At 38.4% G+C, this 22,094-nt stretch overlaps 1 protein-coding gene across 3 annotated transcripts in view; it reads right to left on the minus strand.

The window, feature by feature from the left end:
• VPS45 (vacuolar protein sorting 45 homolog) overlaps window positions 1-22,094 on the minus strand; it is a 46,292-nt gene that overhangs the window by 18,646 nt on the left and 5,552 nt on the right. Inside the window, exons 4-14 of one of the 3 annotated variants that reach the window (XR_001594189.2) lie at window positions 21,911-21,990; window positions 20,614-20,682; window positions 20,353-20,490; window positions 19,816-19,926; window positions 17,503-17,637; window positions 17,019-17,132; window positions 16,443-16,610; window positions 8,363-8,521; window positions 8,051-8,158; window positions 7,130-7,251; window positions 630-786 (exon numbers count right to left, since the gene is read on the minus strand). Coding sequence is in view for 2 of the 3 variants with exons in the window: in XM_036234948.1 (XP_036090841.1) it covers window positions 5,672-5,948; window positions 7,130-7,251; window positions 8,051-8,158; window positions 8,363-8,521; window positions 16,443-16,610; window positions 17,019-17,132; window positions 17,503-17,637; window positions 19,816-19,926; window positions 20,353-20,490; window positions 20,614-20,682; window positions 21,911-21,990 (1,481 nt within the window). In the remaining variant the exon portion in view is untranslated. Of the gene's footprint in view, window positions 1-629; window positions 787-5,534; window positions 5,949-7,129; window positions 7,252-8,050; window positions 8,159-8,362; window positions 8,522-16,442; window positions 16,611-17,018; window positions 17,133-17,502; window positions 17,638-19,815; window positions 19,927-20,352; window positions 20,491-20,613; window positions 20,683-21,910; window positions 21,991-22,094 lie in introns of those variants that run through there. The other 2 variants (XM_036234948.1, XM_016122796.2) reach the window with 2 other exon arrangements.

The following is a 22,094-nucleotide window of genomic DNA, read 5'->3' on the forward strand; positions in this document are numbered from 1 at the left end:
GACATTTTTACTTGGATATTTCAAATATTTCTCTATTTGACATGTTCAAGTCTCTTATCTTCTCACCCAGGCTTGTTCCACATACAGCTTTCCCCATCTTAGTTGATGGTCATTCTACCCTTTCAATTGCTTAGGACAAAAACTTTGGAGTCATCCTAACTCTTCCTTTATGGCTGGAGTGAAGATTATAAGTTGGGGATATAGTGAAAGCACGAGAGGGAGAAGTAAACAGAAGCCAGATGACAGAAGGCTGTGACTCTCACAGGCCATGGTGGAATCGCCGAAGGGTTTTAACAGGCTACCATGATCAGATTTGCTTTTTTGAAGGATCATTCCGGCAGCTTTGTTACCATGAACTGGAGGTTGCTGGTGGGAAAAAACTGTAGGACAAAAGGCTACTGTTAAATGCTTGTAGGAAGATATAATGAAAGACAGAACTAAAGAAATACCAGGAGTAAGGAGGATGGACTGGATACAGAAGACGAAAAATGTAGACTCTTTACTATTTGGTCAATGATTAAGTGTGGACAATGAGCATATAGGAAGAGTCCATGATAACTCTGAATTTCTTGGTTTTGGAGACAAGGTATAGTATAGTGATTTAAGTCTGAGAAGAAAGCAAGACTTACTTAAGACAAAAACACGCTGTGGCTTGATATTCATTAAAGGATGTAAAGAATGAGTTCTGTGGGGGGGAAGAAATCCAATGGTATAAGAATGTGCCACCAAGGAGTCAGAGGACACTCTACCAATAGTTTGGTCTATGTGTACCATGTAGGGGTCAGCCTAGGTATAAAACGGGAAAAAAACAAAAACAAAAACAAACAAATCAGTTACAATGTTCAGGAATAATAAAATCCTCAAAACTGAAATGAAAAGATATTCTCAGAAAATGAGTATTTTTTACAGTAAGATTCCACATGCAGTGCTCTCTACGTGAGGGACAACTTGAGCCTGAGACCTGTTATCTTGAGAAACTACTCACAGATCATCACATAGATCATCTCATTAAGAGGGGAGGGAAGTTTCTTCCTTGCCAGAGTACAGTGACCGAGGAGAGGAATCAGACAGTAACACTTTTGTTTTGAGCTCCTGATCTGGTGAGTCAATTTAAGAAGGAGCTGAGCGGACTAATGAGGATCACCCTGGAAATGACATTGCTTCTCCGTAGCTGCCCTGTGCCCATCACCTGCCTCGGGAGTACATCTGGCTGTTATGGGAAAGAAAGACAAGGACTAGGGAGAAATAAAGTCAAGCGGGTTTCTAGGGTAGCCAGAGAATGCTGTCCTTCAGTCTGGTAATTTCAGGATGCCAGAGTATTTTTGTGTTACTGGAGGGGGAAGAAAATGTCACGGATGGTAACTGTAGGTGTTATATTAATGTAAGGACAGAACCTAGCGACAGGGGTAGGCTCTTAAAGCTCAACTCGATTGTGTACCTAATAAAGATGATGATGTCACATCTGGTTATGAAAACATTAATAAATGTTTTCCTGAGCCTCCTACTACTTATTCAAGCTGGCTTAAGAACATCAATGGGAAAAAGAAAAAAAAATCCCTGACATTTTTCCTGTTCATTCCTTTCCCTGGTGAATTTTAAAAGTAGATGTTCTGATGAGGTCAATGATAAAATATATAGTGAAAAAATATATATATTTATGATGGTCGAAGCTAAGTAGAATACGCAAGTTCAATTCTTTGTACACATCTTCCTGTGCTCTGTGATTCACCATAGCAACCACAAGCACTAATTAATGCAGACGGGCAACATTAGGACACAGCAGCCAGTTCATGCTGTATATAGATATACAAGGACACCTTGAGAATCTAACCAATTTCCATCTTATTTTATTAGAGAAATAAACAAAATTTTTTCACATATAGTATTTCTGGATTTCATCACTTCTATACATAGGTGAGTTGAGCAGAAAAACATAAACTTTTAAGAGGCTATATATTATCTACTTTGTGGACCATTACACTTATGGCTAAAATTCAAATTTTTGAATATACTTACAGGCAGTAAAAACCTTATTAGTATTTACTGTAGAAAAAAAGGGCCAATGAAAAAGGACCGCTACTTTTATAGAAGCAAAAATAAGCTACTGCAACCAGATTCTACTAAATTTGTGTAAACGTGAAAAAGTACTTCCTTCTTGAATTAACTGATTGTGGAATGCAAGACTAGAAAGCTCCATTTTCTCACCAAATGTTAAAGCTGCTTGTCTTTGTCAGAGGCAAGAAGCAATTCTGGAGTGAGAAAAAAAAATTAGCCTGATAAATAGGGTACGTGGGAGTCCCATCTGCAGGCGAAAACTCAAACCCAATTTGTGGATACAGTTAGACTGCCAAACAGGTTAACCACTAATTTAATAGCTAAGGGCTAAAACATTTCTATAAGTGTTCCTGGTTTTGCAAAATTGTGTTCTTGCCGCATCTCCTTTGATACTTTCTAATATTACAATAATAACAATACCAAGAAATTCTATCATGATGAGGCATGATGAGACAAGTTATCATAGAGATGACTAAAATCATTGACTCCAGAGCCAAGACAATGGCTAGAGCCGAGAGTGGGCCAAGTGGACGCAGAGCAAAATACTGCACAGGGTTACAGCAAACTGCAAATCTAATATTCTGGTAACAGCAATCAAATTTATTCTCCAGTTTAAATTTTCCAACTGTAAGCCTTACATCAACTGCTATAAATGCCCACATAAGAAATCTGACAAGTATCTATTGAACGACTATTTGTAAAGCACTATTTGTGTTTAATATTGTGAAAACTCAAATATTAACAAAACACAGTTCTTACTTCAAGATTACAATACTTAATACTGAATGGGAAGGACTGTCTCGATAGCCAGAAGTAGCCACTATTAACAATTTCTAGTTTATTCTTTCAGAACTATTTAGTGTATATATAAACATATAATGCATGCATATATAATATACATGTTATGTATATATAGAAGCCTATTTATATACATGTATGTTTATAACTACATTTATGTTTACATTCAGTTTTTTTTTTACACAACAGGGATATTATAGCATCTTGCTTTTCTATCCACTGTATCTTAGAAAGTTTTGACATCATCCCAGGAGAACTTACACCATTTTTAAAGAAGAATGCATAGCATTGTACTGTACTTTAGGTAACCAGTCTTCTCTTGATGGATATTTCGCTTATTTCCATTTTTTTTCTCTTACACATAGTGTTTTGGTGCCCAGCCTCGTTTCGGTGTCTCTGTGGGCTGGTGCCAGCATACGTGCACGCCCGGCTTTTAGGCGCAGGGGTGCGTATCTGCGCGGTGTCCCCTGCGTTAGGCAGGGCAGGCGCTGCGCTCCGCACTGTGGTCCCCTAACCGCGTCTCTGCCTCCTTCCAAGTCCCCACTGTCTTAGGAGCGCGTGGCGCGCCGTTCCCGCCTGATCTCCTTCCCCGGTCACTCTCATTCCCCGAAGACTTCAGCTCCGGTTCACTGTTCTCCTTTTCACTCCTGCGCCTTTCAAGGTTTTCAGTGGCTTTAACATCAACGTGGCTTACTCACCTCACAGCCTAGTCTCCTCACCCACACCGACCTGCTCTGCATCCCTCACAACCACCAACACCCATGATTACAACATAGACGCTTCTTTACAAGTATCTGCACTGCGAAATCCTGAATTCAAGATCTTTCTCCAAGAACTGCCTCATTCACTTACACTGACACTGGTCCTGCAATAAGCCTCTGACCTTGTCAAGACCTCCAGGCCACTCGACAATACTTTCCCACTCTCCAGGACACTCTGTTGTTTTCATTCCCCCAAGTCCTGGTTGGACCCACCTGTCCGCCTTCTCCTCATTTAATCTAGCGCAGCTAGAAGTTGCTGGAGTAAAACCACGCAACTAGGCTCATGGGTAATATTTTAAATTAATGACCACAAAAGTCTAACAGGCACTCAATCTTGCCTAGAAGTTCTGTTTACGTTTCCCTAGTAGATATGATTTCTAGACTACAAGATGACAATTTCACAGTGTTTTCTCTTTAACCTGCTACCTTAGCCGACAACTTGGCATCATGCTTCACTGAGAAAGTAGAAGCAATTAGACAAGACGGCCCCATGTTCTCACCGTTGAACTTAACATGAGGGAGGTGCCTCGGCTCCTGTCCAGGGCTCCTCCGTGTGTGCTCGGGATCCCCTAAAGACTTCGCTTCTGCCCCCTTCTTCCTTCTCTTCTGTGGTATCTATTCCCCCCTCTTCAGGGTAATTCTCGTCAGATTACACTATGCTCTAGAATCTCTCTCTCCCTAGTGCCCACCATCTCGTCTAGCTACCATCCAATTTCTCTAACCCCTTCATGCAAAGATTCTTAAAAAGCGTTGTCTACATCTGTTATCTCAATTTTATCTTCTATCCTGTGACCCTCTGTAATTTGATTCACAACCCCACTGAAACTGGGGAATAAGGTCAGACCTTCATGTTCTCAAAGCTGCTGGATTCTTCACTGTCTTCACCTCTCAGAAGACGGGACTCAGGCTTCCCCTTGTTCCTTGGTCTTCACGACACCAGACCCTCCTGGCTTTCCTCCCTCCTTCCTGTCCCCTTCTCAGTGTCCATTTCTGGCCCCACACCCTCTGTTCAGTGGTTGGTCCTGGGCTCTCTTCTCTTCTCTTTCTGTGATCTTAGCTAGTCCCAACAAAATCCTGTTGGCTCCCTATTCAGTATCTAACATTTCCACTTGGTGATCAATGGACATCTGCAACTTAACAACAGAACTCTCGATTTCCCTGCAAACCTGAGAGTTATTCTTGACTTCTCTCTTACCCTTGCCCCATCGGTCTACTCCATTTCATAAGTCTGCTGACTCTACTGTCCCTCCAGCCTCCCTTCCAGACCACTTTCATTCCTCACCTGGACTACTGCAGCCGCCTCCTAAGTGGTCTCCCTGCTTCCCTTTTTACCTTCGCTGCATTCTCCCCACAAGGCCACCTTTTAATACGTAATTCAGTTTATGTTGCTTACACGCCTAAAGCTCTTCCGTGGCTTCCTACGGCCCCATGTGGCCCAGCACCTGCTTATGTTTTCAGCTTCTCACTTCCCCCCGACTCGCTGCGCTCCGACCACGCCGGGTGTTTTTGCTCCCTGAGCTGGCTAAGTTCTCTCTTTCCTCAAGGCCTTTGCTCTGGTGTTCCCTCTGCTTGGGATGTTTTCTTCCTCATCGCTGTGTGATTGGCTCTTTCTTGTAATTCAAAACTCGTCTCAAATATCGCTTCCTCAGAGAGGTCCTCTTCATCTAAAGCAGCCCTCCCCACCTCTACAGAGTTACTTTGTAGCTCATTACCCCATAGAGTTCCTCGACAGTACTTATCTCATTCAAATTACACCCTTTATTTGCTTACTTGTTTCCTGCCTGTCTCCTTCACGTAAGTCCCTGGCGGGCAGATGCCCGTCTGTCCTCTCACTTCTATTTCACCAGCATCTACAACAGTTCTTGACATATTTAACACACTCCATAAACATCTGTTATGTAAAAGGATGGAGCAATTGAATTATTCATTGTATATTTATTTAGGTCACAGTGACAAATGCTAACAGATACTGACAGCTGATAACTGTGCATTTTGTTGGAAGTGCCTCATTTTGAGAAAAATGAATCGCCCAAATTAGAAAGGTTTGCTGTCATGAACTAATCACACTCAATATACTCTTCCAGTGGTCTATGGCAGAGATCCCCAAACCCCGGTCCATGGACCAGCACCGGTCCCGGTCCGTGGCCTGTAAGAAACCAGGCTGCACAGCAGGAGGTGAGCGTTGGGTGAGCGAGCAGAAGCTTCGTCTGCATCTGCAGCCGCTGCCCAGCGCCGGCATCACCTCGGCCCCGCCTCAGACCGTCAGGCGTGAGATTCTCACAGGAGCCCCGGCCCCCGGTGCCACGAAGGGTGGGGACCGCTGGGATGGTGTCCCTTTAACAATAAGTAGCGAATTTCTTATTCTGTAACTCTTATATGAAATGCATAAGAAAATTAATATTTTTACTTTGATCTTAGCAATTAGAAGGCTATTTAATAGAGTTCTGCTGTTTTACAAAAAGCCCCTGAGATAGGTGAACAGCTTTGGGCTGGTATTCATTCTTCCCACGTAGCTGACATTTTGGAACCCTGATATCAAGGTCCTTGAACAGTTTATCTGAATGAGTGTTCTCTCTGGATTTGACCCCAGAAGTTCTGCCTCTCGACCTTGGATTTTTTATAAGATATTTTTCCTGTTCTGTTACCAAATTACAGGGTTTTTTTTTAAGGAACAAAGTGAAAAAAGGTACTTTATCACATAAAAGAGTCATCTATATACCTCAAAATATTTTTCTCCTTTCAGAAATTCATTATATTTATAAAACATTATTCTTCCAAGGCTCTTAGATTATGATTAATCGAAATTATAGAGGAATTATACCAACTATAACAATTCTCAGATCAATCGATCCAGTAGGATTCAGCTACATACTTAAACTCTTTATAACATGTGGTCCCAATAAAAAATACACAAAAATCTGATTTATAACTAGGTAGAATTTGTGTATATTTAAAATTTCAGGGATGAGTTTTGTTTTTATTAAAACTAACAAACCGCTAGATTAAAATGATAATTCTTTCCTTTAGTTAATATCCAAAAAAGAAGGCCAGCCTTTTCTTCTGTGTAACAAATGGCCTTTCTTAATTAGGTCTCAGTTTGTATGCTGGCCACATTTGGCAAAGTCTAGTCCTTACCAAAAATAGTAACAACCTGCTCTGGCTAGCAATCAAGCAGCAAATCTATTTTTGGCTTTAATGTTTGAAACTCCAAATGCTAGATGCCATGGAACTGTACCTTAAATGGCATAAGCAAATTGGTCTGATAGTAAAGGACAGAATGTAAGTATTTGGAGTGCTCCAAAACACCTGTTTCTTCATTCCAAAAGAAGTGATGTTTCAAGTTTAGCAAGCAAATGTACAGCTAACCTTGATGTACTGAACTGTTGTTTAGAATTGAAACAACAGGGCGAGGAGGGGCAGAGCAACAGAATTGTAATTGTAGTTCCTTATGTTACTCTGAATTTCCTATTTTCGTAGTGTTTCTGGTTTTTATTATTAATACCTTCATATCTTACCTGTCTCTGAGTGTGCTGGGGCCTAGATAAGGGTACAGGTTTTCCTTAAGCTTTCCTTTGATGAGATGGTCCAGGGTCTCATGTAGGAAAGGTTGATGCTGAGTATACACATTTTCTATTCCCTAAGACAGGGGAAAATGGTTCTTATGACATTTTTGAGAGACTTGCAATATAACGGTTTATGATATTCTTATCAGAAAAGGACATGCACTCAATAGAGATTTCATGGGATAGACATGAATAGAAATTTTAGGAAAATTTTATGGTTAATTTAAAAAATTATTTTCATCAATAAGAAATGTTCCAATCCCATAATAAGACTGTAATTTTAGGCTACCTGTTATAAAGGAATTTTTAAAGTGGAATTGCTTAAATCCTTTATCATCTCTTCACTGACCCTCGTCCTTTTGCGATATGACAGTAGAATAAACAAAAAGAAAGAATTATGTAGAAAAGGAGACTAGACACACTCAGGAAAATGGGAAAATTTCAGCAACATAAGGAAGGCCAGTAGATTAAAACTAATTTTTGACCACTTTAAGAAAATAGGTATTTTTAAAAGACCTACAATTTGCTTCATCTTTATTTTCCTTCAAAGCAAACCTACCTAACAAATCTTTAACTAGAAACAAATGCAGTAAAATAACAATGACTAACAGAACTGTCTACCTTTTCATTCTTGGGTATTTCCTGGAAATATCTCATTATTCTCTGCTCAGCTATTTGGTCCAATGTTGCTGCTGCTCCAATAGAGAAAGCACTTACAGGAAAAGCTTTTGGGAGGACGTCAGCTTTAGTTTCACTTAATTGACACAGCACTAAGTCAGCAGCAATTCGGAAGCTGCTTTGAAGACCGGATTTACTCACTCAGCGGCAGGGGCTTCGATTTCGCTCACTCAGGGCAGCACAGAGATGTCATACCTTCAGTCCTTTGAGGAACTGTTTGGTAATGGCCACGGCATCTTTGGGGCTAAAGAGGTCACTTCCTCTGACCCGTTTACCCCCATATTCAACAACTGCAGACACAAGCTATAAAAAAAGAGAAACAACTTCTTATTACTTGGGGAGCAGGAAACTCATTTCATAAGAAAATAACTTTAGTAAAGAAATCGAGACATGAGATAACAGAATTACACATTTACGTGAATAAAAACAATATGACATATTGTCTGAGTAAGAATAGAATAACAAAGTTGTTTCCTGTTGGTGGGATTAACGCACAAACTTGGTTACCTTTCGATATTTCTCAGAAACACCTTTGTTTCTGAGGTCCGCTATCAGTCCCGGTAGGCTGTTGCTGCTGTGTCGCTCGTAATGTAGAGCATAAAGCATCACCAGGCGGGCAGCATCAAACTCTGTCACTTTGGGGTTCTGCAGAAGCCTCTTTACATTCTGGGGAAAGAGAACTGAGATTTATCCCCCTGTCCTGAGTGACGTGGTACAGTACCACGGGTCTAATAATTATTGAATGGCGGTGATGTGTCTGCGTTCCTAAGTTACTACTATGGCGATGTGTGGTCACAGGTTCCGCCACTGTTTCAGCCACAGACAATTAGATGCCTTTTGCCTAAGATAAGAATTAAATAATGAAATAAATTCCCATTGTAATTGCTTTAGAACAAAAACGAATTTAGCTCTGGATAGTTCTTTCCTTTTCTTCCTTTCCTTTGTGGAGATGGTCCAGGGTCCCACGTAGGGAAGGGTGCAATTTCCTCACTGAAACAAGAACAACATATACTATTTCTACTGCTTCAGTAGAACTGACCAGTTGACTTAAAAACTCTGGTGCTTCCTCTTAGTGTGAGCGACTGACCCGCAGAGAAATGGAGATGAGTTGTAGAATTTTACAAACGACTGGCTTAATCTCCGAGATGCATCAGGTGTAACAATATGTCTCAGCATTGTCTACAGGGATATGAGTATGTAAACAGCATATGGAAGAGGGCCGGAACTGACCCGCAGAGGAAGCTAGACGAATTCATGTTTGGGTTTTGTCAACCCTCACACGAAGGGACTTCCATAATGTGAAGACTTATATTTATGGTGCAGAACAATTCAAGCCAACAATACTTTCTGAGCCCTCCCCTGGGCTTAAGGCACTAGGCCAGGGGATACGCTGATGAGTTAGGGACAGTTTCTGTCTTCGGAGAGTTCGCAGACAAGGGGGTGAAACAGGTGCAGCCCATAGTGCTACAAAGGCTGCTTCCTTAATGCACTTAGCTCTATGAGACTGATAAATAGGGGAATGGCGTCAGTTTAACACAGCACACTGGTTTACATATAACTTTTCCAGCATGTTAATATTTAGAAGAGACCAGGGATGAGCTTCCTCTTTAAAGACAAAACTTTATCAATATTTTAAGAAAAAAAAGATGAAAATCCTACGGAAATGTTTTCTGCAAGAAGCTGGTTTTGTAGTTTTAAGAACCTCTGTTTTTCCCACTATACGAAGCTATCTGGGGGAAGGACAAGTGCAAATGAAAAGGATGCAAAGAATTTCTCTGCGTTAAAAAGCAAAACAAAACAACCAAAAACTGATTGCTATCCTCATATTGCATTTTTGATTTTGATGAAACTAGGCTCTACAAGAAGCGATGCTTTTGAGACCTTATAGCTTGATGAATAAAACACGAGCCTCAGGAATAAGGCCAGTAAGGATGGACTGAGTATGTTTCTATGGACAAATGGAGATATAACTCTGCTAGTATTTTTATTAGGCCTATTATTATTTTTATTGGACTCTGCATAAATGATGTATCAATTTTTTTTTAGTTAATAGATTTTAAGTGATCTACTTATAACCCTATTTTCCCATAACCTTTATTCTTAATGCATGATTTTGCAGAATATGAGGTTTTTCAGAACACATATGTGGTATTATAACAGAAACATGAGTATACCAAAAAAACAAACTAAAATCAAAAACTAAAAATCAATGCAATAGGGGGGAGGGGACAAAGCAAAGTATATTTGGTTGCTGAGGAATCAAGAAAGACTTTACGGAGGAGATGACATTTGCAAAATACTCTAAAGAATGTTGGAATTAGTCTGATAGATTGAAAGAGGAAATGCTATTAATAGGAATACGGAAATCAGACAAAGAAATGGGTTGGATTGAAAGACTGGCAAGAGCCTTGTAGGGCACGGGATTCTGAGGACGTAACTAACATCTGTACAGCACTTCGCAGCTTACAAGGTGCTTTCACATCCACTGCCCTCTCAGTACCTCGCAGTGACCAGCTCCAATGCCAGGAGCTCTTCCGTTCCCACTAACAGGGGACTATGATGAAATGGGGACCCGCCTAGGCAACTCTCAGATAGAAAGTTCTGAGTGGGATCCCTGTTGTTGCTTTTCTGCGTGAACACTTCACTACCATCATCCATATGGGATCAGAAAGGAGGACATTTCTCTTCAACAGATTTAAACCCAGTAGTCGTAAGAACTTCCTTACTTTTCTTCATTTTGTGGTACCTTTTCTACAGAGCAGTCACGGAATACAGCCTATTTAGAGTATCTGTTCAAATGTTCCACTGGTTTCTACTATAATATGAAGAAATTTCAGGATATACATTATAATGAAGTAAAAACACACAATTTCATACGTATGTCAGTTAACTTGGCATAAGCTTAAACATCTATCTCGGATCTCTGCTGTCACATTTCTTACCGGCACGTTTCATTTCCTGCTCTTGCAGTCGCTCTTTTTACCTTAAATCTACTCAATTTCTAGCTGACCCATCCCTGTACTTTTAAGCAAATCTGAGATACTCAAGTAACCACAAACCCACAAAACCGGCACGGGGACAGTCAAAGACTGCGCAGCGATTAGCTTTTACCCTCTCTACTTTCTGCCTTCGCTTGTATCTTGACTTGGTTGTCTCCCGTTAAAGAATTCACTTCTATTCCTTGAGATTTGATACTGGTATTTAGAGTCCTGGGCTTGACCCTTACTTTCTGTCGAGGACCTGGGGCAGAGCTGATCCGAGATGACTCTGAGTAGACTACTTTGCTTACTTTTGAGCCATGGCTTAGGTCAGTGTGCTGGCTAGATTGATATATTTCATCATGACAAGAATCTTGTAGGCATAGGCTGAGTTCTTTCTTATCTTTCAGCTACGTAAGTCCTTAAAGAAGAAAGGTATTTTTGTCTTCCTGGTTCCTATGTTATTCTTTGACTTAGTTTTAAACTATTTCCCTCATGGCTACTTGACTCATCAACTTGGCTCACAATGGCACGCATTATATTGAGATTGCAGGGTACTAGCCCGAGAAGAGGAGAAAAAGAATCTGAGAGATTTCTAATTACATAGCTGCTACGTGCTATATGGTGGTATTTATATTTTGGAACTATGACTAAATGATATAATAAACTTCTTGGTTTCTCTTATCAAAATTTCCATAAGCCTTGAGACTATCGAGGGAGAAACATACTGTCACATAACAACAATGACTGAATAAAGAACAAAACAGAAAACTGTTCTCTGTTTATAAGATTCAAAAATCTTCCACTGAATTCTAACATTCATATAGGTCAAATCAAGGAACAGGCAAAGAAAAGCAAAAAACACTGTCCTTGAAGGTCAAGTTTCAAAAAGGAGCTAACAATCGCTCAAAAACTTCAATTAAAAACAATTCTTTTCTGATATTTAGAGATTCTTATATTGTTTTGGGATGACTACTTTTTTGTTTTCTTCTCCCAAAACTATGATGAAGCAGCACAAAAAGAAAATACTTTTATAATGACATACCTACATTTTAAACCATTGAAAATTACAGATGAAGTCAGCAACTAAAGATAGATAGTTTCTATTTTTTGCTTTAATTTAAACCTAAAGAACAGGATCTCTACTTTGTTATCTGTTATCATGTTGTAGATAATGTAGTAAGTCAATGAACAGTATTATAAGCCAAAAGATTAGAACAGCAAGATGGAATTGGAAGAAGCTTTCAATATGCTGACATGATAAAAAAAAAAAATGAGTCTATTCTAACTGTTCAAGAGAACAGTGTTGTGGGACTATAAAGACCTTATCTAGGAAAGATGATAGGAAGGAGGCAGGACCCAACTCTATTGACTGGTAAATACATCTGAGGCAGTATTATTTTTCTTAATGACTAGTCAACATAAAACTGAGCTTTGCTCTAGATCTTCTGCTGTTCAGTACTGTTTCTGAAACACTGGTTAAATACTGGTTTAGAGAGAGAAGGATCATTTTAACTCTTAATTGATGAAAGTAAAATTGTCAGCTCTATGTGTGCCCAACAATTTTTTTTATGATTTTAACGAGAAACAAAAAACAAAACAAACCAAAGCAAAACAACAACAAAAACCTTCTAAAATCAGGGAGAGATCCAAGGTCATGAGTGGCCTAAAAACACATGTCCTCGGTGCCATAAAGAAAACAGAATGTACCATCAAATAACAATATTGATAATGGTGATCGTTGATATTTGTTGAATGTCATAAGTACCAGGTACCATATTAAGTGCTTTACATGTATGGGCTTAATCTTTGAAGTAGTACAGTTATTTTTCCTCATTTTACAGACAAAAAGAGTAAGACTTCAGTGGTTAAAAATACTTTTCAAACTGAAGCCATCAAAGGCTCAAGCTCTTCGCCACTATTCCATACCGCTTCAAATAGAACTTTCTCTTCATTTTCTAACAAATATTTATTGAGTCTTTACTAATGTGTTAATAGAATGATCTAAGGTCTTTTCTCCAAGGTCAGGAAAGAAGGATATAAAATAGACTAGTTTCACTTTCCAAGTGAAAAGCTGTGATATGACAGCATGAAGGGGATATCGTTTACTTTCCGAAGACGTTCTGTTCACCATATGAAAAACTTCTTCCTTACTAATCAAGCAAATCTTTCCTGAGGCTACAGATATGTTTCAATGGCAGTAGACTGCAGTTTGGTTCTGGTGAAATTCTTTCTAAATCAAATTTTTGTTAGCCTGTAGAATACCTAGGTAGAAGTGGCAGTAATTTGCAGGTTAATTTTTGGCAACATACGAGTTTTTTCCCTCATCATGTCGTTCAATAAAGCAAATGTCATCTCTACTCAAAAAAACCTCAGTTCATGACTTCATGACGAATTATCATCTAAGGTCAAGCCAAGGAATGCTACAACCCATTGAGGGGTCAGGCCCGTGGCATCTACTCATTTTCAAACAAAAGTTTCCTTTATAGACTATTTAAATCACGTTGCCAAAGAAATCCTTTATAATCGGGGAGCCCAAATCAACTGCTCAGTGTAAAACCCTAAGACCATGGGCAAGAAAATCTTCAAAAGATAAACTTAATATAAAATATATAGTATATCACAAATGGAACTCATATTTTAAAAGTACTATAAGCACTATCTTTCTTTTAGAGTAAACGAAAAATAAGATTTCAGGCAAGGCATTACAGTAACTTTTTCTAACTACTTTCCATATGATAGAGAGATATAAATAAAGATAGTAAAATCAGATAATGATTAAGTTTGGTTCTATTGTTTTAAAGGGAAAACAAAATGGTAAAGAAACATGGAAATTTAAATTTAGATGTAGGATTAAATTTTGTTTTCATTTAATAAGAGAAAACTTATTTTATTGAAAAAAATAAAATAATTCTATTAGGTCTACAAAACAACTCTTAACTGTCTTTAATAGTGTTGTTTAAAGTAAGTTGGTCAAGTTAAGTGGACTGTGACAGATCTTTAGAGAGGAATACTATTTAGTGATGTAGAAGACTGAGTCTTTAGGTTCTGATCTGAAACAGTCACTGAGATACATGGTTAAGTGAGAAAGTAAATGCAGAACTATGTGTACACTATGGTATCATTTAAATTTAAAAGAGAAGACGACACTCGTACAGGCTTTCACATACACAGAATAAGTGCAAGGATGCATGTGAAACTAGTAAGAGACAGTTTTAACTATATATGTGTCACCGAATACTACCATTACCTATTTAATAAACAATTAAAAACTAATAAAGAATTTAAAACAATAAAAAAATAATAAAACACTTAAAAATAACAAATAATAAAAAAATAATAAAATTTTTTGGGAAGATTTAAGGACACAGGTATAAAATCAAAAGTGATGACAGAAGCAAATAGCATCTCTATGATTTCCAAAATGATGGTGTTTTCAGAGGAAATCTTGATAAACATTTAAAAAAATTAAAAACCAACAGCTACAACTATAAATCCCAGTAAAGAAGTTGGTATAACTAGAACAATGCCAGGCGGGTGGATTGTTGTCTTCTGGTTGTACTATGTATTTAAAAAACTACGCTTAGACGAAGGAAACCGGATTTACAAAGAACCTATCATATGTGAAGAATTTTTCATACTTCATCGAATTCTCATAACAATTTAAAAGTTTGAAATCATTACCCCTGAGGATTGGGCAAAGTAAACCATTTTCCCAAAGAAACTTTTGGTATGTAGAAACAGGCTGTAAGCCAGGACAGTCTGGCTCCAAAGCCTGTGTTGTTTCCATTATACCAGGCTGGCTTTGTTTTATAAAGAGAAGTAGAACTGCAGTAGGGAAAGAAAGAGGCTAAGTTTTAGAATATTGGGTCCTTATTAATTAGGAAATATGCTTCTTATCGTAAGTGGCTTAGAAATGGCTGGATGTTTATTCTCAAGTTACTTCTTATCAGTGATACCACACTTTGTCACGTCTTGGGAACCTTGGAATGATCTGATTTGTTCCGTCTTATCTTTATATCCAAACTGTCACAAAATTGTTTTCTCCTTCTAAAATGTGTCTCAGATTTGTTCTTCTTATACATTTTACTGCCAATGCTGAGTCTTCTAGCCTCATTGACCAGCTTTTTCACCTCTAAAGGATCCTAACTAGATTAAATTTCCTAAAATACTGCTTTCATTACATCGACTTTCTATATAAGGCCATACAATGGACCTCTTTGCCTCTCTCAGCAAGTACAAATTCCTCTTAATAAGCTTCTTCGTAAACTGGTCCTGTTTACCAATTCAATGTTATCTCCTCTTCTCTTTCACACCTACTCTCAATGGGTCAAACTATTTATTTTCTGCATACTTCTGCATCTTCACTTTTGCTGTTATCCCTGACTGAAATCCTCGTCCGGATTCTATTCATTCCTTATGGTCCATCTTAATATCGCCTTCTCTAAGAAACTGTCCCCAATGACCTCCAATCGTATAACGGTATCACAACTTTGACTTGATTAAATATTTTCTAGAAACACTGCCTAATTGTTCCTTGTGCTTTAGTTTTGTCTCTTCAACTAAACTGTAAATTTCTTGAGGTTAGGGTATGATTATGTCACTTTTCTTCTAAAATTCTCTGGTAGTTCCCATTATTTTAAAATTAAAGCCCAACCTCCTGTCAAGGCCATAACCTGGCTCCAGTATGTCTTTCTGGCTCATCTAAGACAACTTCTCATCTCGTACTCTGCACTAGTTACACTGAATTATTCTGCTTCCTTAATTTTACTTATTTATTTATATCCCCATGCCTGCATTCTCGCTGCCAATAATTCCCTCCCGCCCTTTTCTCTGATTGGTGCACTCCTCCTACTTATTTATTTGTCCAGACTCAAGTCTAATGTCATCTTCTCTAAAAGGCTCTAAGAAGTCTCATCCTTAGAGAGAACAGTCGTCCTTCTTTTCTATTTCCATGTCCCATAGGAAATACCTCTAAAATAGCACTTATGCATGGTATTATAATTCCTGGTTTAAATTTCTTTCTCTCCAACTATAGTGTAAGCAATCTGAGAGAAAGGATGGCATCTTATTCATCTTTGTATCTCCAGATCCTCACATGTATGTACATATAGCAGGTATTCACATGTTTGGAATGAAAAGCAGATGTTCGATAGTAAAAATACTTATATAATGCATTTTAATATAATTATATGTTTTAAAATCTTCCTAATAACCCCGTGAAATAAATATCATTATACCTATTTTACAAATGAGGAACTGGCATAGAGATTAAGCCAACAGCTCCAGGTCACAAAGCCAGTAAGTGGTAAAACAAACACTAAAATCCAGATCTTCTGATTTTAGTCTAGTATTCTTCCTAGTAGACTAGGAGCCCCTCCTAAATACTAGGTTAACTGCCTGGACCCTTTGGAATTGCACATTATTTCTCTCCTGTGGCTCTTATCATGTAGCTATCTTAAATAACATAAATTTGTGTCCTTGTCTCAACTCCTTGTTAGACTGTAAATTCCATGTTGGTGAAGGCTTACTTGCTTTGTGTCTCTTGCTCTGCCTGGCACAGTGCCTTACGCATAGTAGGTGCTCATCAAATGGGACTAAATAGATACCTGGAGGGCACTAGAATGGTCATTTTGGCAGGCCAGTTCTTGCTCAACCTCCGAAACCTCCAGCAGATTCCGCTCGCCGACCAGCCGAGACAGCTCCCCAACCACAGTCACATGCTTCGATACGGTCCCAGACATCTTCTTGAACTGTGGATAATTCTCGACAAAGGCCTGCCATGGGAAAAACAGCAATTGGGGTTCTGTCATTTCTTGACCGAGGATAGGCACATACGAAGAAGGGAAAAAAAAAAAGCAAGGATTATTCTTCTTCCAAGACTAAGGCATCTATGGGTTTTGATTACTGGCATTCTGTTATGCCTAAAAAGAGAAGAACCAGTGTATGTCAGTAGACTGAATTTTTAAATAGTCCAAATATGATTGAAGAATGGAAAGAAGTATATGGCTTATTATGAAGTTTTCACGATATTATTTCCTAAAGAGAACTATTATGGAAAATAACTTCAAACTAAACAAAACGAATCAAGGTAGAAATCAGACCCAGAATATGCCAGAAATGCTGCTTACATGAATGGGTCCAAAGTCTTGTACGTTAGTCATCCACGCACATGTTCAATTTACCTTCATGTCTGCTATTGATTCTAGTCTTTGCTGTTCTTTTGGTTTCTTCTTCTGAAAGTCTTCCATGAGATTCTTTATATTGCTACCAATCTCAGCAAAGTTCAGGTACATATTCTGTGAAAAAGGAAGTTGGAAACATTGTTCTATCAACCAGTTTGACTTTCAGACAATTTAAAAGAAGTGAAAACGACTTGGAGTGCAGTTAGAATTGAAAGGCAAGAAAATTCCATTATAATGACCAGATCTGAACATCGGCCAGGGCACTGGTGATGAATACCACCATTACTGTTCTCCCAAAGGGATACGGAAGGGATGGAAGTAAATATATCAGGTTCTAATTTTAAAAGTATAAAATCATCCCTAGAGAGGCAGTTTATCTACACAGTGCCTCTATCATCCTTCCACATGCAATCCCATACTTGCTCTCATTTTAACAAGTCAATATTAACAGAAAAATCAATTAAAAATTTTTAGAATCACCTACGTTAGCATAGAATTCATCATTTTCAGCAGATAGGACCACTTCTCTTAAGTCTTTACTGATGCCCGGCACTCTGGACAGGTCAATCCGATTGTTGTTTATGCCCAGTAGTTCATGGACCATGGCCTGATACGTCCACTAAAGAATCATGACCAAAAAAAAAAAAATTGGTAACTGACAAAACACAGAAAAAATGTTCAGAAAAACCAATAAAAACTGATAACATTCTTAGTAACTCGTTTACATGGAGATTCTCTACTTAGTTCAAATTTTATTGATATTTTGTGCTATACTAAGCATTAAGATTATCATTTTAATTGGTTAAACATTCAAAAGTCAAAATACTTTTAGATTTCACACTTTTGGAAGAAAGGCAGCAAGATTAATATTCCTGATAAAAAGAAAACAAATTAGATCTATCAGCAGCTCCAATTTTTGCCTGTGAATTAAGAGTATATTTTTGGCTTCACAGATAGGGCTATATTGGTACTGCAGTTACGAGCTGTTTCCTGTGCGCTTCTGTGGTTTTCTGCAGCACGAGAAGTGTGTTCTTGCAGATTTAAGTGGTACTATATTTATCCTGGGAACACTAATATTATCAGAAAAAACCTTGTGAGTTGATGAAAACACACGTATTCAGAAGCCCGCCTCTAAATTCATTTTATTTTATATTTTTACTTAATATGACTTGTGAAGAAGGATTGGTTTCCATTCTTACATATGTGAACGTATTTGGTAAAATGAGAAAGGAAAATCCCAAATTCTGCCTTTTCATCATTTATGGAGAATGGGTTACTTTTAGTCATGGGTCCATTAGACAAAAGTCAGCATTTTTCAGCAAATTACCTTCTAAATCTCGAATCTAAATGCAAGAATTACTTATAGGTGTATTATTTCATCTTAAGCAATCTAGATTTATTAAGAAATAATTGAGGTGTTTTTTTTTTATGCTTCCATAGACAGCATCCTGTGCATGCTACTGCAATTAGCACCTACTCTATAATTAAATTTTCTATTTATTTCTCTTTTCATCAGCCCATGAGCTCTTTGAGAGCAGAGACTGTATCTTTTAACCTTTTATCTCCAGGACTTAAAACAGTACCTAGCACATAATAGGTCCTCAGTGAAATTTGTTGAATGAATGGTTACTTTTCTTTTGGAAACAGAATTATAGGCAGTCATTTCTCTTTCTAATTTTTTATGTTATCAATTTTTTTTAGTGAACATACATTATATTGAATTTTAGGAATACAAGGCTATTCTATCATAGAGAAGTTGCATTCCACAGACACGGACTTCCCCAGCATTAACATTATTATAAACTGGGAAGCAACTTAAACACAGACTGTGCCTTTCCCTACAAATTCAAAGTCACTGTTACTAAAACATCCACTCTGCAAGGCACTGTGCTTGTACTTGCAGAAGAACAAACACTGGTAAGACGCAGTCTGCCCTGAAAGAATGTATAACCTAGGAGAGTGAAAACAATCCAGGGTGCAACATGGCAGGACCAGCATGAGACATAAGGGAGACAAAGTTCCATAGTAATTTAAGAGAAAAAAGAACATGTCTGACTGAAAGAATAAAGGTTTCACGGAGATGTTTTGAGTGGCTTTCAAGATGACTTTTGACAGGCTAAGTCGGGAAGAGAAGGCATTCCAAACATTTCAGAGTTTAGACGGAGGTCACAGCATGAGTGAACGTGAACTGATGGCAGAAACTGCATAGTAAATCTGCACAGTAGTGAGCTGTGCGTTTTACACGGCTGGGCCCGTATTGTGAGGGCTCTTAGACGCCAAGTTCAGGAGTCTGTTTTCAACCCACTGGGTAAACGGGAACCAATGAAGATATTTAAGCCAGGAATAACAGGATCGGAACTGTGCTTTTGGAAAAGTCGTTTAACCTCATTGTGTCTGTGAAATTCATTAGAGTGGGAAGAAATGAAAAGTGGGAATTAAGTAGATGACTATTTCAGTATTCTCCATAAGCGATTAGGGTCTTCACCAAGGTAGTGGAAGAAAGAATGGAAAAGAACAGACAGACACTGGAAAAGTAGAATCTACAGAACCTAGAAGTTGCCTTGATTAGGTGTGTGGGTGGTGGCAGAAAGGGACAGGAAGGATGAGGCAGAAGAAATAATCAAAGATTACTGTGGCTGGAAGAATAGTGCTATCAAAACACCAGGAAACACAAGGCAAAGCAAGAACAGCAAATAGCAGGCAAACCACTTGCGCCAGGCTGCTCATTTCCACATCTGCACGGTGATGAATTCCACTGGAAATCATCCTTCTGTTATGCTAACAAAGGGTTCCGCACCTGGTTTAGCAGTGGGGTGATGGCGTCATCACAGCGATCTAAAATAAGCAGCAGTGGAGGAACCTCAGTCCGTCGAAATTCGAACAGTTCATATTCTTTAGTTATTACTTGCTGTGGGTGAGAGAGAAAGATGGTTTGGTCAACAAATCAGTTGCAGATAAAGATGATATAAATAGGAGATTAATACATAACAACCACATTTAACAATAGCTCTTTGCACCTTCATCGGCCTTTTATAAAAGGATTAAAGAGCTTGAAGTTCAGTAGTGTTCTGTTTAAGAGGTTGGGATTTGAAACTATTTTATAAGTAGTTTAATTGGATCAAAAGAAGGTAAGTAGCTTGGAAATATTTCTTGGGTGAAACCTATGAAGTTTAGCTCTAATTTGTGTCTTTTGGTTTTGAATTACAAAGATCTACTTTGCCATAAACCTAACACATCATTTTTTTGGTTGTAGGTAAAATATTCCTTTAGTTTCTGAAATATAAGGAAATGAATGGCCTCAGTGTTTTGGAACTAGGAGTAGAGACTGCCATACCTTCACACATTCCGCAAGTCTCTTTGCTGCCTCTGATGAAAGCTGATAACGAATCATGGGACATTTCTTCAGAGATAAAAGGAGAGCTGTTAGTCCTTGAGTCGTTCTGGACAGTTGGGCTGGATCCCAGTTTCGACCCTTTTTGTTAAAAACATATATTCAGGGAAAATATTTTAATTTTCTCTTACAAATTTGATTACTTGCTGAATTAACTCCCGCCTGATAAATACAATTTAAAAAAAAAATTCTTTCCTTCCATACCTGGCAGCAACCCAAAATATTGAGGGAAAACAAATGTGGATTCACAGCAATGTAGTCCCCATAAAATTCCTGCAAACAAAGCACCAAGATCATTAGGTCATTCCATAAACGCCAGCTGTATGATGCAGTAATATTTTCATACGTGATATAATCAAATCTGAGGAAATGCAAATGTAACAGAGATACAAAAAGTGATCAATTCTAATTGTGCAACAATAGTCGATGTAGGGAAATAAATAAAATAATTATAAAACAACAACAATAATAAAAAATCTTAAAAAAAACAAAAGTTGCAGAAGCACATTCCTGGAGATCTCTACGCACACTTACCAATTAGCAAAAATAAAACACTGCTATAGGATATACAGTGTTATACTCAGATAAAAACGAACTTTGCTTTCCAGTGCATTCTTATGAGGGAGACTATGATTTAAAATAGGTCCTTCTTTTTTATTCATTTATCACTTAGCACATACTTCTGAATATCTGAAACTTGCTTATTTGCTGTCCTGAAGACCATATTCTCATTTAGGTGATAAACATATTCAAATGTTTGTGATAAATGTATTTGAAAATACTAAACTGCTTAAGGCAGAAAGGGTAACACAGTGTGTTCTAATGTGATATATTATACAATATGAAGAATAAATACTTAGAAGTTTCCAAGTTTCAACCTAATGACAAACATCTTATTATTCCCAAAGCGAGAAAACTGCAAAGGGAACTTTCACCAGCCTTACCCACACCCTCTGCTTCCTGTCCTCCCCTAGTCAGACGTTGTCCCGTATACGAACATTCTTATAATGTGGCCCATCGAACTATCCTAGGACGTATCTGACTTTGTCCCCAGCCCTGTGAAACCCTTCCTACCAGTCTAGTAGGATCCAGTACCAGTCCAATCTCCTTATTCCCAGTGACTCCTTCTGTCCCCATCCAATTTGACACCTCTTCCAAACTTTCTAAATATGAGTATGGTCTGGTGAGATAAACATTTATTGTGTCTGATCAATGGCCTCCCTTCTTCTGAGACAGCATCTTCCTTATTTTTAGGCTCAAACTTTAAAAAAGGGCCAATAGAAGAGATGTGGTAGCAGTGGTCCCCAACCTTTTTGCCACCAGGAACCGGTGCTCCTATGAGAATCTAATCCCTGATGATCTGGGGTGGAGCTGAGGCGGTGATGCTAGTGCTGGGGAGCGGCTGCAAATACAGGTGCAGCTTCTCTTGCTCTCCCACCACTCACCTCCTGCTGTGTGGCCTGGGGCTTGGAGACCCCCTGAAACAGACCAATATGTTTACCTGAACCTCAGCCACAACTTCCTGTTCATCAGCTTCGGCTAATGACTTCACATCACTCTTGCTGATCACATTACTGAAATCTGAAACAGACATATAAGTTGTGGTTGACTCAAAGGAGACCATCTCTGCGCAACAGACATGACTAAGCCTGATAGTTAAAGGGTAATGATGAACTAAAGTTTAG

The sequence above is a fragment of the Rousettus aegyptiacus genome, unplaced genomic scaffold (genome assembly GCF_014176215.1).
Source record: "Rousettus aegyptiacus isolate mRouAeg1 unplaced genomic scaffold, mRouAeg1.p scaffold_m13_p_17, whole genome shotgun sequence".
Taxonomy (NCBI): Eukaryota; Metazoa; Chordata; class Mammalia; order Chiroptera; family Pteropodidae; genus Rousettus; species Rousettus aegyptiacus.